Source organism: Stegostoma tigrinum, chromosome 6 (assembly GCF_030684315.1).
Source record: "Stegostoma tigrinum isolate sSteTig4 chromosome 6, sSteTig4.hap1, whole genome shotgun sequence".
NCBI classification, from domain to species: Eukaryota; Metazoa; Chordata; class Chondrichthyes; order Orectolobiformes; family Stegostomatidae; genus Stegostoma; species Stegostoma tigrinum.
The window spans coordinates 77,932,936-77,952,419 of NC_081359.1; the positions used below are offsets into that span (position 1 = coordinate 77,932,936).

The 19,484-nt window shown below is 41.3% G+C and overlaps 1 protein-coding gene across 2 annotated transcripts in view; it reads right to left on the bottom strand.

Annotated features, from left to right (window-relative positions):
* Positions 1-19,484, bottom strand: part of usp12a (ubiquitin specific peptidase 12a) — a 58,112-nt gene that overhangs the window by 15,430 nt on the left and 23,198 nt on the right. For both annotated transcript variants that reach the window (XM_048533332.1, XM_048533333.2), the window contains exons 2-6: positions 12,911-12,991; positions 10,698-10,911; positions 8,135-8,370; positions 7,565-7,641; positions 7,284-7,367 (exon numbers count right to left, since the gene is read on the bottom strand). In XM_048533332.1, the coding sequence (XP_048389289.1) occupies positions 7,284-7,367; positions 7,565-7,641; positions 8,135-8,370; positions 10,698-10,911; positions 12,911-12,991 (692 nt within the window). The remainder of the gene's footprint in view (positions 1-7,283; positions 7,368-7,564; positions 7,642-8,134; positions 8,371-10,697; positions 10,912-12,910; positions 12,992-19,484) is intronic.

Genomic DNA, 19,484 nt, shown 5'->3' on the forward strand with positions numbered 1-19,484 from the left:
TGCCAATCTATATCTGTGATTCAATAACTCCTCTTGAACAGATAAAATCTATTCTTGTATACTTCTTTCTAAATCTGTCAGATAAACATACTTGGAACTAATCAACCTTTACAGCAAAGGAGAGCTTTTTCCGGCTCAAGAGCTATTTTGTACATTGGACTTTTAAGTAAATAATTCCCTATCAATGACTTACATTTCTAGTGTATAATGCTGCTTAAAATCTACTGCACCATAAAGTCTGTTTGATTTAAAACAAAACTAAATGTGGCATCAATTTCAATCAGAAACGCAGAGTTCAGAAAAATAAGCACTGTATTTCAAGTGGGCGTATAAAGAAAGATCAAGGCAACCTATCGACTTGTTAGCTTTGGGAACACAACTGGATAACATCCAGAAGACCTTTTATAATTTCCAGAAGACCACTGGCAGCTGCTAAATAAGATAAAAGCCTATAAAGTTAGGGGCAAGGTACTGGCAATGGATAGAGGAATGGTTAACTGGCAGAAGGCAGGAAGTGGGGATAGAAAGTTCTGTTTCAGGATGGCGGCCAGTGACTAGTAGAGTTCCACAGGGATCAGTGTTGGGATCAACTAATCATGTTACATATTAATTGTCAGCATCGTTGCTTAGTTTGCAGATGACAAATATAGGTGGGGAGACCGCAGAACGACTTGGACAGATGAGGAGAGTGGGCAGAGAAGAGACACATTAGCAACATGTAAGTGATGTCTTGATAGGCACATGACTGGGAAGTGATGCAAATCTTCAGGTAAGCACTACTACTACTAAAACTTGTCAGCTATTCAGGGGCATTAATAAAAGCAAGCAACTGAGGAGCACTGCACCACATTTCCTCTGCTAGAACCAATGAACGTCACAGCCAGTTCAGAGAAAATAATGTGCTCTTCCTAATATCACTGAATTTGCAGCATCTGCCCTTAGCAGCTTTGTTCCTTCAGTGTCACTAGCTAAAAGAATTTCCAACTTTGAAATTAAGTAATCGTCTGTACTGAGGAGGGCAGTTGATATGGGGCGTAATGTTACATCTAAACTGAAGGTGAAATAATTTTTCAATCAATCCATATTTCTAAACTTGATCAATTGTTAACGTAAAAAGAGGAAAAAAAGCAAAGAACTGTGGATGCTGGGAAATCAGGAACAAAAACAGAACTTTAAAAAAAATGTATTCATGGGATGTGAGTATTTATCGCCCATCGGACAGTAAAGAGTCAAATACATTGCTGTGGTTCTGGAGTCATCTGTAGGTAAAGACAGCAGTTTCCTTCCCTGAAGGACATTATTGAACCAGATGGGCTTTTCTGACAATTGCCAAATGATTCATGGTAATCATTAGAGTTGCAATTCCAGATTTATCTTAACTGAATTCAAATTTCACCATCAATTGGGCTGCCAACACAAACAACCCATTGTCAGTCACAATGGTTCCTATTCACAGCTACTGTTTCTCCCACACTGACCTTTACCTATTCCTTTGCATGCCCAACTGTTTTCCCTCTCTAACTGGGCTCCATGTTCAGCTTTGTTTACTCAGAGTCACAGAATCCCTGCACTGTAGAAATAGGCCTTAGGCCCAACAAGTCCACAATGACCCTTGGAGCATCACACCCAGACCCATACTATTATAACCCACCTAATCTAGGCATCCCTGTGCAATTTAGCAAGGCCAATCCACCTAACCTACACATCTTTGGACTGTGAGAGGAAACCAGAGCACCTGATGCAAACTCCACACTGACAGTCAACCGAGGCTGGAATCAAACCGGGGTCCCTGGTGCTGTGAGGCAACAGTGCTAACCACTGAGCCACCGTGCTACCCTTCTCCCCCTACCCCATATTTAGCATAGAGCTATCAGTTCTGAAGTGTCACGGAACTCAAAACATTGACTCTGCTTTCTCTCCACAGATGCTGCCAGACCTACTAAATTTTTCCAGCAATTTCAGTTGTTAACATGTTTAACCAAACACAGGTATTACTGTGCATCTTAGAAGGGGAAACTAATTCAGATGATATAAGAACACTCAAGGCAGACGAGATAACTCAAAACAAAATACATCTGAAGGTTGACAATGTCATGATCTCTGGAGTTAAAAGAGGTGTGATCACAGAAGAACTTAAAAATGTTTTAGAATGAGCTTTTAGTCAGTCAATTTTTAATCACAGGTGAGTCCTGAAAAGCGAAAGTACAGTATTACTATTAAAAAAATATTTTGTCAAATTTTGTTGGTCATTTATCAAGATAAATTACAAAAATACTGATTCAAGGAGAATCTTGAATTCTTATACTGCACGAGAGGACAGTGAGTGATTGCTCACTTGCGCGTCCTGGAATCTACATATATCAATATATAGGGTTCCATTCTCAACAGAGAGAAAGGACATATACACACAGTGTATAACTCAACACTCAAAAGTTCAACTCAACAAATAGATGAAAACCATTCACTGGGTCATTTCGCAGGATAGTGTCCTTACCAATCAGAATTAGTCTATCTGGTTTAAGATTTAAACCAACCCTGACAGTTAACTGTCAATCATCAACTGATGCACTATCCAATGCAATACCTCTACTCTCCAGTAGTATAATCATGGATTTTCAACTTGAATTAGTATTCTTACAAATTGCAATGATGAATGCAGGACAAAAGCTTGCCTTTTTCAGCAGCTCTCAAATTCTATGCTGACAAGAGACTAAAAGTGGATATTTAAATTCATACTCTTACAATTTTTAAACTTATGAAATAGATCTAACCAGATATAAACAGATATTGATTTGGCAATTCTAAAAATGATCAAAAGAAAACTGGTAACAACTACATTGAGTGAGAATTTAAAAGCTTCTCTCAAATATTTTTTATAAATTCTATATGGCTAATGTCACAGTGAAGATAAATTAACAAAATGGTAACCCATACAGATGTCTGCAATATCCTTTGAACTGTCTATGGGTCAATACTATATTTCACGTATAGCTTGTTCCTGATAATTCAGTCATTGTAAAATTAGATTCCTGAAGTAATTCACTTTGCACGATACATTTTCAATAACTGAATGTGTACAAAATGAATGCAATTACTGTAATAATTCTAGCTCTTTTAAAGCAACACAAAATGACTAAAATTGCCACCTGATAAACCACTATTACTCTTGCAGGGTTTCTAGAAAAATCTTGCAGATAAAACTATTGCTTAAATTTTGACATATGAAGCAAGCAATGAATATTTAATACAGTATAGCAGCTCTGTCTATCACAGTTTGCAGAGTATCTATTCCTCATCACCCATATCTGATGGCAAAGACCAAATAGGCTGCAGTGATCAACACAATCAATACAGAAACAAATTTTGTTACAGAGATAGTAAGAACTGCTGATGCTGGAGAATCTGAGATAACACAGTGTGAAGCTGGATGAACACAGCAGGCCAAGCATCAGAGGAGCAAGAAAGTTTGACATTTCAGGCTGAGGCCCTTCTTCAGAAATGGGGGAGGGGAAGGTGGTTCTGAAATAAATAGGGAAACAGGAAGAGGCAGGTAGATGATGGATAAAAGGAGGCGATAGGGTGAGAGGAGAGACACAGGTCAAAGAGGCGAGGTTAAGGCCAGTGAAGGCGAACGTAAGTGGGGGGTTAGTGAGGGGATAAGTCAGTCCAGGGAGGATGGACAGGTCAAGGAAGTGGGATGACCTTAGTGGGTAGGAGATGGGGTTGGGGCGGGAAGAATGGTTAGGGATGGAGGGACCAGCTGGGCTGGTTTTGGGATGTGGTCGGGGGACGGGAGATTTTGAAGCTTGTGAAGTCCACATTGATACCCTACAGCTGCAGGATTCCCAAGCAGAATATGAGATGCTGTTCCGGCATCTTTCGGGTGGCATCATTGTGGCAATGCAGGAGGCCCAGGATGGAAATGTTGTCCTAGGGAGGGTGTGGGCGTGGGGAAGAGAGTTGAAATGGTTGGCGACTGGGAGGCATAGTTGTTTGTTGCAAACTGAGCGTAGGTGTTCTGCGAAGCAATCCCCAAGCCTCCGCTTGGTTTCCCTGACATACAGGAGGCCACAAAGGGTACAGCAGATATAGCATATCACATTAACAGATGTGCAGGTGAACATCTGTTCGATGTGAACAGTCTTCCTAGCGCCCGTGATGGGGGTGAGGGGGGAGGTATAGGGGCAGGTGTAGCACTTGCTTCGGTCGCAGGGAAAAGTGCCGGGTGTGGTGGGGCTGGAAGTGGAGTGTGGAGCGGGCAAGGGCGTCATGGACACAGTGGTCCCTCCGGAAAGCACACAAGGGTGGGGAGGGAAAAATGTCTTTGGTAGTGAGGACAGATTGCGGACGGCGGAAATGTCGGAGGATGATGCATTGGATTTGGAGGCTGGTGGGGTGGTACGTGAGGACGAGGGGGATTCTGTTTTGGTTATTATTGCGGATAGTGGGTGTGAGGATGAGTTGCGGGAAATGCGGGAGTCACAGTCGAGGGCATTTTCGATCACTGTGGAGGGGGAAGTTGTGGTTCTTGGAAAAAAGAGGGGCCATCTGGGATGTTCAGGAGTGGAATGCCTCATCTCGGGAGCAGATGCGGCAGAGGCGGAGGAATTGAGAATAGGGGATAGCCTTTTTACAGGAATGGGGACATTACACCTACATTATTTCTGGATTCTTCCACTCGTTTTGCATAATACTGTAGTCTTTGCCTGAGCTCACCATTTCCCATTCAGATGGCCTAAAGGCCCTCCGCTTCTTCTCGTCCTGCAGACCCGAACAGTCCCTTTCCAATGACACCCGCATCTGCTTATCCGAACTCGTCCTCACCCTCAACAACTTCTCTCCTTTAATTCCTCCCACTTCCTACAGACAAAGGGGGTGGCCATGGGTACCCGCAAGGGCCCAAGCTACGTCTGCCTCTTTGTAGGGTACATGGAACAATCCCTCTTCCAAAGCTACACTGGCCCAATCGCCCATCTCTTCCTCCGTTATACACTGATGACTGTTTTGGTGCCGCCTCGTGTACCCACAAGGAACTCAAACAGTTCATCCACTTCACTAACACCTTCCACCCCAACCATAAGTTTACCTGGAACATCTCTGACACCTCTCTCTCCTTCGTGGACCTCTGTCTCAATCTCTGGCATCCATCTTGAAAGAGATATCCATTTTAAGCCTACCAACTCCCACAACAACCTAGAATATTCCTCCTCTCGGCCACCTTCCTGTAAAAAGGCCATCCTCTATTCCCAATTCCTTCGCCTCCGCTGCATCTGCTCCCGAGATGAGGCATTCCACTCCCGAACATCCCAGATATCCTCTTTTTTCAAGAGCCGCAACTTCCCCTCCAGTGATCGAGAAAGCCCTCGACCGCATCTCCCACGTTTCCTGCAGCTCATCCCTCACACCCTCTATCCGCAATAGCGGCCAAATCAGAATACCCCTCATCCTCACCTACCCACCCCACAAACCTCCAAATCCAACACATCATCCTCCAACATTTCTGCCATCTGCAATTTGACCCCACTACCCAAGGCATTTTTCCCTCCCCAGCCTTGTGTGCTCTCTGGATAGACTCTCTCCTTGACTCCCTTGTCCGCTCCACACTCCCCTGGCACTTCTCCCTGCAACCGAAGCAAGTGCTATACCTGCCCCTATACCTCCCCCCTCACCCCCATCCCAGGCCCCAAGAAGACTCTTCTCAAACACAAACACATGTTTACCTGCACATCTGTCAATGTGATATGCTGTATCCACTGTTCCCGTTGAGGCCTCCTCTACATTAGGGAAACCAAACAGAGGCTTCGGGACTGCTTTACAGAACACCTATGCTCAGTTCGCAACAAACAACTACACCTCCCAGACGTGAACCATTTCAATTCCCCTACTCCTCGGACGACACGTCCATCCTGGGCCTCCTGCCACCCGAAAGATGCAGGAACAGCATCTCATATTTTGCTTGGGAGCCCTGCAGTCCAACAGTATCAATGTGGACTTCACAAGCTTCAAAATCTCCCCTCCCCTGACCACATCCCAAAACCAGCCCAGCCAGTCCCTGCTTCCCAAACCATTCGTCCCACCTCAAGACCCACCCCCCTCTCCTATTCCCTAACCTCAACCCGCCTCCTTGACCTGTCCGCCTCCCTAACTCCCCACCTATGTTCACTTTCACTGGTTTTAACTCCGCCTCTTTGACCTGTGTGTCTCCTCTCACCCTATCTTCTCCTTTATCCATCTTCTATCCGCCTCCCCCGTCTCTCTATTTATTTCAGAGTCGCCTTCCCCTCCCCCATTTCTAAAGAAGGATCTCAACCCAAACGTCAAATTTTCCTACTCCTCTGATGCTGCTTGGCCTGCTGTGTTCATCTAGCTTCAAACCGTGTTATCTTGGAAACAAACCTTCATGGTTTAACGGAGTAAAACTATTTCATGGCAATTGCACGAAACCAAAAATTAGGAATTACCGGAATGAACACCTGCTGCACCAATTCATTTGCAATCACAATTCCTCACCATCATTTTACAGATTTGAGAATGAGACAAGACTTGCCAAAGTCGCACCAGAACCCCATGAACTGCTCCTTTGCCGGCTCCACACTCAAATTTTCACCAAGGGGGTCATAATAATTTTCAATCCTTGACATGGGGTCACATTGAGATAAACACTGGCAAGGACTGATCTCAGATTGTAAAATCAGGGGTTATTTCCAATAGGCAAAACTAACAAAGTGGTTTAGTCTGAAGACCCTATCAAACAGGACATTGGTCTCACCAAGAAAGATAAAGAAGAATGTGTGAGCTCCACAAGCAGAGGACACATAACACAGATCCAAGTAGAGCATCCAAGTAGGTAAGTTTATTTTCCATTGAGGAAAAGATGCAAGGATAACAATCCACAACAAAGCCTAAAAATGAGCTTAATAACATTCCTCCATGATTAAATCCAACAAACAATTCCCTTCAGAGTTAATTACTCCATTTCAGAAAGGGCATCTAAGCTCCCAACTTTACTTTCATATTATTCCAAATTAGTAAAAATCAGGCAATGATAAATATAAAAAGTATAAAAGAATATGCAGAATCATCATACAATTCAGCTCTCAAAACTGCAAAATACTGTATATTTTGGAGTTAGATATACTTCCTTTCTTGTTGAGAAAAGGGACTTGCTATATCAAGCTACCATTTTTCAGACAGAAATCTTAACAATCAACTCTCATAGTAATTGTGTCTATTATATAATCGATTAAAAATGTTTTGTCACATCAGTTATTACAAATTCTTACCTTTTCTGAGCTTCTTGTTTACTGCAGCACACTTCACAGTAATATTTATATTCACTACACAGCGTCTCTGTATTACTAAAGCCCCTGTGCAAAAAAAAGCATCTTTACATTAATCCCCAACACTTACCAACAAATTCACTTTTAAAAAGTGATGATAGTTGACTACGTATTTTAAGAACACCTTTAACTCATGATCCAATTACTTAACATGTAACATTACAAATTTTGCACTACATTGATTTTTAAAAACTAAATTTTTTTTAACATTTTACTTAGCATACCTCAAACAATGTGTAATTGAAGTGTTCTGCTCCACATCAACAGAAAGGTCCAAAAAGTCTTCATCTTTGCTACTCACCTGTGAAGTAGGGGCAATTGAAAATTACTAACAGCAGGAAGCAGTAACACTATACTCTGAAAGCATGTTTTCCTGATATGCAACATTCTTTTCAGGAATGCAATGGATAGTTTAATGATTGGTAACACAGTTGAACTTTAAAGCAAAACTGAAAATCTGCAAGTGATCACTCAATTTGAGACAACTGCACATTTACCAATAAATTTCAAAAATTAAAAAGTATATGGGGAAAGAGCAGAGAAATCGGATTAAAATAGATGTCCTGCTTTAGAATTAGCACAAAAATGATACTCACTACAGGTCCAGCCACCACAGACAACGAAAACGGATGGAAAATAAAAGGTTACTGTTATCCAGCAAATTGGTTATAACATATTGTTGACATCTTCCTATACTGTCTCATGTTTTGAGAAAACTCATCATTACAAGACTTACAGATAATAACATTAATAAATTTTCAATTCATGAAGTTTAACAAATGCTAAAAACTTACAGTTTCACAGTTGAGACATCGGGTTTCATTAGTCAATGTTCCTTGAAACATTTCATGCACCCAAGTTGGTTCTGGTACGTCATTACCATTGCCATTGTCATCACTGATACAGCCATTATGTAGCTGTCCATTCTGTTTTTCCTGCTTTTTCTCTTCCTGCAGGATATCAGCAATGGTGTTTAGCAGGTAATTCAGAAACTCATGAGCATCTTGTTGCATGTAATTATCAAAAAGTTCTGGAAAAAAAATTCAGTTGAGAAATGAACAATGCTATCTGTATTGATAGAGTAAAATAAGTGCTACAACATATTGTTAACTGAACAAGTACTCAAATTAAGAAATGGAAAATGCCAGAGAAACTCAGCAAGTCTGGCAGCAATTATGAGAAGAAAAAATAGGACTAATGTTTGTCTCCAGTGATCCCACTTAACTTGAAATGTTAACTCTGCTTTCCTCTCCACAGATGCTGCTAGATCTGTTAACTTTCTCCAGTATTTTCTGTCCTTGTTTCAGATCTACAGCATTCAGAGTTTTATTTTTCTCAATTTAAATGCTTAATTGTGATTTTACCCTAGTAGCAGTCAAAACGTAGAAAACATGTCCAAGACACCTATCAGTTCCAGGAATGAAAATAGAGGATGATCTGCGAATGGTGTGGAATAGGTTTAGATGTAGTTAACTAATGTCGTCTACAGTTCTAGCATAAACCCTGCCTATTCTAACATTTTATGCCTTGCCTAACAAAGGAAGCCATGTGTTTTCTCAACCACCTCACTGGCCTGACTTCTCTAAGAATGTAGGGGCAAGTACCTTGTTTTTCCACAATACTCAGCCTCTAATTTGTGTATCCCCTCAACTTATTTCATAGTTCTTTGCATTGAATCCCATTTTCCTCTTTTCTGTTCAAATTGTTGAGACATTCTTCCTGCTGTCTCATGATTTCCTCTTCACTATCAACCACACAACCATTGCTTGTATCATGTCTTAAAGCGGAGGTGCACTCTGTCTTTCAATTCCAGCATTTGCAGCAAACCAATCTGATCTGAGAGGACTGAGATATAACAACAGAAAAGAAAGCACATTCCAAAGATTTCAGATGCTTGGTTTTTGGAGAAGAAAGGTTACAACAAGCTCAGAGAAGGTAACTGAAACAGAAGTCACAGTGGTCAATGCAAACGACATAGCTCAAAAGGACCTCGCTGCACTGCCCCAAGAATGGTTTCACATTAAATTGTCAAATTCAGTGACATATCTTTAAATACCACATCCTTATAATTGTATGAAGCTAGTGTTTCAATGCTCACTTCACCAACTTCCACTCACTCATCTACCAATAATGTCTATCAACCATGACTCACATCTTTCATTTAGAGCTCCACCTTACCCTCACACGCTTGACAGCTACATGGCTTGTATACACAGTCAGCTTTTCAAACATAGCAGGCACATTCCCTACATAGTATGCACATTCACTAATGCATTTCACAGTCACATATGACCAAAGGCAGCAGCAGCCTATTGGCAAGGGGCAGGCATTGTTAAATACCCTTATCCTTGTGTTAAGCAATGCAATCTGTCTTTGGAACCAATACAGGGGCCACAGCCAGTAACAGGGTTGATAGTATCAAGGATGGCATTTTGCTCATGCCTAATCCTTCTCCGCTCGTCCCACCCAATTCCCATTATCCCACAATCATTTCTAATCTATAAGTTATACACTTGTAAGTACCCATCTTGCACTGCCTGTTCCCAAACCCTAGCCCCTTGAGCTTTTCTCCTTTCTCATGCCCACAAGATTTGAGCAGCTCAAAAGAAAGGTTTCACACTTTTGCAAGTCACCTTGGCAGTCCAAAAATAAAAAAATCGGTTATGTTAATTTACATGCACTGTGAAGTAATCTGAAGTTTTCATGAAACCACCCACTTATTCAACCACTTCTCTCTGTTAAGAGCAAATAAAACATCTTCAGTTTGAGACCTCCCATATGCAACAGAGTGAGGAATGCTCAAGAACCATCTGCTCGAACTTGTAAGATATTTGGAGAATGGCTCCTCACCACCCTGTGCAAATATGATCACCTGTAGAATGTATTCCTCCCCACTCCCTCTTTAAGCAGCCTTGCCTCTACAGCACCTCCTAATGCCAGACTCATACGAAGGTAATCAAAATGTTTTCCTATTCAATACTATGACACTATCTATCTGTTATGATCGATTTTCAATTACTGTGTCATAAAAATAAAATCTGACTAGGATACTATTGTAGAACAGAAACATTCAAATTGCTGCCTTTTGCTGTGACGATTTACCTATCTTGTACTAATCAATTGTCAGCACTCATTCGGTAAATAACTTTGAGGGTCAGTATTTAAAATCAGGGAGGTTTTGCCCGATGAACTGTATCACAGAATCTAAAGAATTTTTACAGCGTAGAAGAGGAGCATGTGGCCTATCATATCTATGAGCTCTCCAAATGAGCATTTCATTCTGTGTGATTAGATACGTGACATCAGTTCACTTATTAAGACCATCTTACGTCCCTTGAAATTAAAATCAAAACTTACCATTTTCTTTCCGTAGTCTTGTTATAAACTTTTTGGGAGGTATTACACCAACTTTCTTCTTTTGTGTAGCTATATTGTGGAAGAGATCCGCCAAACATGTAAGCAAGTTTTCCTTTCTCCTGGGCTGATTCTTGTAGGCTAGAACTTTTTCTCGAAATGGCCGGCAAAAATAAAGTGCTTGAAGGACTGAATTACAGTAGCAGGTATTTCCAAACTAATAGCACAGGAAGGAACAAACTGAAATAAGTAAAGCTTGAACAGTTCAGAAAAATTCAACTCATCATACAGTTAAGAATAAATGGTTAAAACTTCCTAGTCATTCTGAAGTAATGCCAATTTTAACATTTCCTTTCATTTATTGTTAACCAAAATGTTACCCTGTAGCCTTATTTGTATTTTCCAACTCAAGTAGCATTATAGAGGTTACGTGTATCTTACAAATATTGTTTTAAAAATTACATGTAATTTTGCAAAAATAAATCCAATGATTCTTCAATTCTAGAAGCTTCAGAATGATCTTAGAATTTTAAGACACTGGGCGATAACTATTTTTTTTGAATAGATACACCAAAATCAATTATAGTGCAGGACTCAGTCGGTACAATTTTTTAAAAATGAAAAATGCAGATAAAGTTACTATAAAACTTAAGAATTGCAAATAAGTGATGTCATGTGACCTCAAGCCCCTCTGTACCCAAATACTTGCATGGAAATCTATACCAACATACGGTTCACATTAAGTCAGGAACCTCGCATAAATTATGATTCGCATGGGAATGGAGCCACGTAAATTGAGACAGAGGATTTCATTAGTTGGATCTTGGAGACAGCATGTGCAATTGTAGACAATTGCACATGCTTCAGCATTAGACTGATGTAAATTAATTGTACGCAATTACCCTCCTAAACAAAATGGCACAACTTCACTCAGCATAGTTACACTCAATGTGAAGGAATTTCCTGGTCAATCTACGCAAACATCAGTTTTTCGATTTTAACCAAATTAAAATTAATTCTACAGGGAAATATTAAAAATTATAAATGTGGCCTATTTTAGGAAAAATATGATCTTAAATTAATCAACTAACTTCTACTTTACTATGACAGCGCAATGCAATTACTTCAGTAACGAGCCAATGATGTCTTTTTCCACTGCTACTTAAAATGATCCCTGGTATGGAGGGATCGTGTTATCAAGAAAGGCTAAACAGGTTGGGACTTTACTCACTGGAGTTTAAAAGAACGAGAGGTGATCTCATTGAAACTCACCGGATTCCTAAGAGGGTTGACAAGGTAAATGCTAAGAGGGTGTTTTCTCTCATGGGCGAGTCTAGGATCAGAGGATATTGCCTTAGAGTAAACAGGCACCAATTTAAAATGGACATGAGCGGAAATCTTACTTTCAGACGGTTCTGTGTCTTCGGAACTCCTTACCACAGACAGCTGTGGGGACAGTGTCTTTGTGTGATAGATTCTTGACTGGTTGGGGCATCAAGGGTTATGGGGAAATTCTGAGAAGTGGATATGAGGAAGGTTGAGTGAACCATGAATGGCAGAGTAGGGTTGAGGGGCCAAACAGCCTGCTCCTGTCCCTATTTCTTACAGTGTTACCATTTATCAACAATTGTCAATTGAACTAATTAGTTTAGAGATTGACAATGTGATTCTATCCTTCTAATTACACCTTTCCTCGTCTCCAGCATATTGCACTCTGTTAACAAATAAACAAACGGTGATGTTGGGGATTTTAAAAAAAAATCCAGAAAAGGCACAGTCATAGTTCCTTTCTATGATTCTATCTATAGTATTGATTCGCCCACCCATAACAGTTGGTGGGAATCTTTTAGCTAGTTACTGAGGCTGTTGTATTTGATATCTGAGACTCAAATCAGTTCTTACAGACACAGACACAGACACAGACACACAGTGCATTAAGTGAATAGTGCTATTTTACTCAAACTAACAAAGATGGATAAGGTAAGAAGTGTATTAGTTGCATTGATACCTTTGTTCTGAAAAAAATTTAGTCAAAAGCAAAAGGAGTTGTTTTGTATCTCAAACCACCTCAATATACTAGATGTTGTCACAGTTTGATAGTTAACTCTTCATTCCAACATCATTAACCCTCACCACTAGATACATAAATACACAACAAAATTCTTTAAAAGTTCAGTGTCTTTTAAGAATATTTTAAAAAGTCACTCTCCACTTACATTGACTAAGCCAAAATAATGTTCATTGACTGGAAACTGTTCTGGTCCAATTTCTTTTTCTAAAGCAGAGGCATTGATGCCCTAGTGAAAAAAAGAGGGGAAAACATTAAATGATAGCAAGATCTGCAGATTTTGGATGTCAGAGTCAATACTGTCTGGAACTGGAGGAACACAGCAGTTCAGACAGCATCAGAGGAGCAGGAAACATCTACTTTCCTGCTCCTCTAAAACTTTAAACGACTGTTACTTACAGCAGATGAGTGCCAGTGAAACTGAAGAAAATGAATGGACAAACTACCTTTCACATACAAAGCTGAATAATTAAACACAATTCATAGCCCTCCTGTTGGTATCATTTTTGTATCTGAAGTCCAGGGTTCACAACATCATACAGTAAAAAGCCATTTGACTTATTCAATCTGTACTGTCACAAATACATTTAAACTCTACTAATCCCACTTTCTAGCATTCGCCCCACAGCCTTGAACATTATGACATTTTAATTACTTTTTAAGGTTGTAAGGTTACCCACCTCAACAATCCTCCAATGCAGTGTTCGCCAGACCCCTACCACCCACTGGGTGAAAAAAATGTTCCAAGTCCCCTCTAAAGCTCCTGGCCTTTCACCCTAAAAATATGCTGCTCTGTTAGTGACTTGTCAACAAAAGGGAACAGCTGCTTTCTATCCACCCTGTCCATACAGCCGTAGAGTCAAACATCCTGGAATCCAACAAGTCCACACCGAACATGTTCCCAAACCAAACTAATCCCACCTGCCTGTGTGCGGCCCATATCCTTCCACACTTTTTCTATTCATGTACTTATCCAAATGTCTTTTAAATGTTGTAACTGTACTTGTATCCACCACTTCTTTTGGCATTTGATTCCACATATGAACCACTGTAAAAACGCTGCCCCTCGTGGCCTTTTTAATTCTTTCTCCGTTTACCTTAAAAACATACCCCCTAATTTTGAACTCCTATGCTCCAATGAAAAAAGTCCTAGCCTATCCTACCTATCTTTATACCTCAAACCCTTCCCAGCAACATCCTGGTAAAACCTCTCTGAATTCTCTGAATATTATCTGTCCGATAGAACTGAAGCCAGAACTGTACACAGTACTCTAGAAGTGGCCTCACAACATCCGCACAACTTCAACATGACATCCCAACTCCTACATTAAAAAAGTCTGAGTAACAAAGGCAAGTGTGTCAAATGCCTTCTTAACCAACCTGATTTCATGTGACACAAATTTCAAAGAATTATGGACCTGAACACGTTCTACCTATGAAGCTTCACTGGATAATCCCTCAGATATATCCCAACTACTGTAACACGTTCCTTCATCAAAAAATGCTATGCCCCCTCCTCTTTTGCCTCCCTTTCTACCCTTCCTGTAAGATCGAAAAGCTGGAACATCGAGCTGCCAGTCCTGTACTTCCCGCAGCCAGGTTTCTGTAATAGTCATCTCATCCTAGACTGCATTCATCAGCCTTACCAGTAAGATACTTTGCATTGAAATAAATAGTTTAACTCTTCAGAGTAATTTCGTCCTCTGACTTGCTATTGTCTGCCTTTTCGAATAAGCTTGCTCTTTTTTGATTCAGAACCATTTCACCTGCCTTGCCCCATTTTTCCTGCTACTTAGGAACCCCCATACACACCCCTCCCTACTAGTTCACAGGCTCCCAAAATAGAAATAGTGACTCTCCCACAAGATATTGGTCCCTTTCCACTAAAGGGAAAACCCATCCCTTTTTAACAGGTTTTTTGAGCCCCAGAGGTTCATAGAATCCCTACAGTGGGAGAGCAGGCCATTCGGCCCATCAAGTCCACACCAACCCTCCAAACAGCATCCCACTCAGACCCACCCCCTAGCCTATCCCTGCATTTCCCACCCCAGCATGACCAGTATCTAAATTGCCCAATCCACCTAGCGTGCACATCTTTGGACTATGGGAGGAAACCGGAGCAGCCAGAGGAAACTCACACAGATACGGGGAGAATACGCAAACATCAGACAAACAGTCGCCCAAGGCTAGAATTGGACCCGGGTCCCTGGTGCTGTGAGGCAACAGTGCTAACCACTAAGCCACCATGGTGCCCCAAGAGGTGACAATGATCCAAAAATCCTAATCCTTGCACAGTGCATCATCTCGTCAGCCATTGATTTATTTTCCCTTACCTTTATATTCCTAGTCTCATTAGGACATGGCAAAGGGAGTAAATCAGAGATTACTACTCCTGTTATGTTTTTCATCCTTCCATCTAACCTCATACTTCTCCTATATTCATGCTGCAAAGCCTTAACCCTTTCCTTAATTATGTCATTCTTACCAATGTGTACAACTTCTGGCTTCTCTCTCTCTCTCTCCTTTGACAATCTGCTTCAATCATTTTATGGCCTTCTTGACCCTGGCACAAGGAAGGCAACATACTATCCAGGATTCACAGTCATGGAAACTCCTATCTATGCCCCTGACAGGAGAGTCCCCATTACAACGTCCATGGCACTCAATCTTATAAGCCTCCATCAGGTACCCCTTTGAGCTTTCCTGCTTCAAAAAAAAATTGCCTCAGCTTATCCAACCCCTCTTCATAGCAAAGATAATCCATTCCAGGCACCAATCTTGTGAATCTCCTCTGCACCCCCTCCAATTCAATCATATCTTTCCTACAATGCGATGGCCAGAACCATACACAGTACTCCATCTATGGCCTAATGAAAGACCTATACAGCTCCAACTTAATCTCACTGCTCCTCTAATCTATAACTCAACTGAAAGGCAAGTGTCTCATCTGCCTTCTTAAACAACCTTATTAACCTGCCCTGACACCTTCAGAAATTTATAGACAAACACCCCGAGAAGTGGCAGACGGAGTTTAAGTTAGATAAATGGGAGGTACTGCATTTTGGAAAGGCAAATCTGGGCAGGACTTGTACATTTAATGATAAAGCTCTTGGGAAGTGTTGCTAAACGAAGAGACCTTGGGGTGCAGGTTCATAGCTCCTTGAAGACGGAGTTGCAGATAGACAGGACAGTAAAGATGTTTTCTATCCTTGTCTTTATTGGTCAGTATATTGAATATAGGAGTTGGGTGGTCATGTTGCAGCTGTAAAGGACACGGTTAGACCACTTTCGGAATTCTTTGTTCAATTCTGGTCTCCTTGCCAATAGGCAAGATGTTGTGATACTTGAAAGGGTTCGGAAAAGACTTAAAAGATGTTGCCAGGGTTGAACTACAGGGAGAGGCTGAATAGATTGGGGGCTATTTTCCCTGGAGCATCAGACGCTGACAGGTGACAGTATAGAATTTTATAAAATCATGAGGGGCATGGACAGGATAAATAGACAAGGTCTTCATTCCAGTGTACAGGTGTCCAAAATTAGAAGGCACAGGCTTAAAAGGTGAGAGTGGAAAGATTTGAGAGAGACCCAAAGGGCAACATTTTCACGCAGAGGGTGGAGTGTGCATGGGAATAAGGTGCCAGGAGGTAGAGGCTGGTACAATTACAACATTTAAAAGGCACCTAGTAGGTAAATGAATGAAAACAAAGGGTTTAGACGAATAGGGGGCCAAATGCTGGCAAATAGGATTAGATTAATTTAGGATACCTTGTCAGCATGGATGAGTTGGAACCAAGGGTCTGTTTCCATGCTATCTATCTCTATCTCTCTGTTCCTCAGCTTTCTGGTGCCCTGCCATTCACTGAGTATTAATTCAGAGTAGAATCTTTAGGTTCCTACTGTACTGCTCATGTTCATCCAACAAATTGCTAACAAGTACACTTCCTTGTTAGCCTTTTCTTTTAAAAAAATTACTGCACAAGACTTTCCCAAGACCTAAGTGTGTGCTGGAGCTACTAGGAGCATGCAAGGACAATGCATAAACACCAAACTCAGTCTTGGAAAGATTTGAAATGAATAATCAAACTAATCAAATGTTAAGTGTTCGGAGTTCTGAGGAAGGGTCCAAAACGTTAACACTGATTTTTCTTCACAGATGCTGCCAGGCCTGCTGAGATTTTCTAGCAACTTCTCTTTACATTCCTAATTTACAGCATCTGCAGTTCTCTCGATTTTTATTTAGTATTTAATTCACTGCCACATCTCTTCTAGGCATGCCCATCTTGAAAAAGTTCTGCTCCTCTCTCCAACGGGATTTCCATTCCAATTTTTTTTCTTGTCCACCGACATTAATTTTACCGTCACTCCTGGTGTTTGACCAGGTATTTGCTAGAACTCATTTCCACAGCCGTATCACATTCCTCAGTGATTGCGTCTAGCTCAGACTCTCACCGCGTGGATTCCAACTTTTGAGTCCTCTCAGGATCACAGGTATCTCCTGTGATTAACAGTCCATGGACGGCTGCTCTTGCTGCATCCTGAGATCCATATTCAGTGCCAAGCAGAGTCTCACACACACACACTTCCAACCTCCCTCTCTCTCCAACATCACATCACATCACTCTGGCTCAGGGCTGCAATGCTCTGCAGTTCCACTTCATCCTGCGTCTCATTCCGTCATACTAACAAGAAACATTTTCTTTACACTTCAGGTATCAAGGCCCACACGATGCATCAACTCAGATACCCGTGGCCCTCTGGAACCTTTCTCACCTTTCTCACTTCCCCTTCTCGATGACTCTATCCCCGCACCCCCAATCCCCCCCTGTCAGGTATTCACCATCCCTCCTAACCTTCCGCTTTCACAGTTTTATCCCTCTGCGACCCCACCTTAACAAATTTCAGACAAGACATGACATCAAACTCTGCTTCCGCTGTCTTTACCTCAATCTGTTCATTGACAACTCTGAGGAAGGGTCAGTGGACCCAAAACATGAACTCTGATTGCGCTCCCCCCACCCCCCCCCCCACCACCACAGATGCTGCCAGACTCGCTAAGCTTTTCCAGCGACTTCTGATGTTTGGTTATAATCAAATGATAAATATTGTTAAAACATCTGGCAAACCCAACAGTGAACAAATATTCAGACTATATAGCTAGGACAAATCTAATAAAATTGTTGAATTTATACATTCTGTCTTTCATTAATTTCATTTTCAAATACAGCATGCTTCATCAATGTCTTCGTTACCTCTATCAGACAATTAGCAGGATCTCCTGGCTGACCTCCCATCTTCTACTCCATTTATATTCGAGCTCACATCACAGAGTTTCATTCATCCATTACCTGTGTTCACTGAGCCCAATGGCTTCCGAAGTAGTCTGGCAATACGTCAAATTTGAAATATTCAAGCTTATTTTCAACCTTCTCCAGGTCTTTGTCCACACCTTATGCTGTAACTTTCTCCAACCTTCTGAGATGTCAGGAGTCCAACTTTAGACTCGTGAATAATTCCAATTTTCTCTCTGACAATATCCATGACTTTATCTGCCCGGTCCTTGGATCTGGAATTCCCCTCTCTACGCCTTCTGTCTATTCCTTTAAGGGGCTCCATAAACCCTGCCTCAATGCTCAAACTTTAATCACCTGCCCTCATGGATCTCCTGGTTACAAATTCTGCTTAATAGTGCTCCTGCAATGTCTGGGTTATAAATGTAAAGTGCAAATATAAGTTGTTGATCTTGTAGACACTAATCCGTTTTCCACTACTTTCCATGCAAACTATTCTGTAAGTAGCTTTCAGTGAAAAATTTTTTCTACTTTGGGGGTTATGCAACCAGCTGCGTACATTTCATTCAACACTCACACCGTTCAAAACAATATGTTGTTTAAAATGAAGCAATGCTTATTTCCCAAAAGGGAGTAAATTCACAAGTGCTGTCAGCAGCTTGAGTTACTTTCCAAAATTTGCGATCATCCTTTCTTCCTTACTTTTTCCTTTAAAAGCCTACCATAAATTACGCATTTAGCATTTCTATTACTGTCAATCATGACACTATTGCCGATTTCTCTGCCTCCAGTTCCTCATTATCTAGAATCCTCCCACTATTCTCTGCATTTCCTTCCAAATGTTACATTCAAGTACCACAGATGACCAGAGTGACCAAATATTATGACCACAAAATCAGAACAGAAATACATTGATATTAACTGCAGGTGGCAGTGTTTCAGAAGAAGCTAACCTGAGTTGGGTTAGAAGCAGCCATTTGTACCATACAATCAAAAAGACTTAGGCTAACAAGTGAAATTCGTGCCACATAAATGCCAGGCTATGCCCATCACCAATAACAGAGAATGTAATCCCTGTCCCTGGTCATTCAACGGTTTTACCATCACTGAATCTCCCACTAACATCTTGGGCATTACCACAGGCCAGGAACTCAACTGGACTCAGCACATTAACACAGTGGCTACAAGAGCAGGCCAGAAGCTGGGAATACTGCAGACAGTAACTCACCTCCTGACTCCTCAAAGCCTGTCCACCATCTACAAGACACAAGTCAGGAGTGTGATGGAATACTTTCCAATCGCTGGTTCAGTGCAGACCCCACACAACTCAAGAAGCTTGACACCATCCAGGACAGAGCAGCCCGCTTGATTGGCACTACATCTACAAGCATTCACTCATTCCACCACCAACGCTCAGTAGCAGCTGTGCGTACT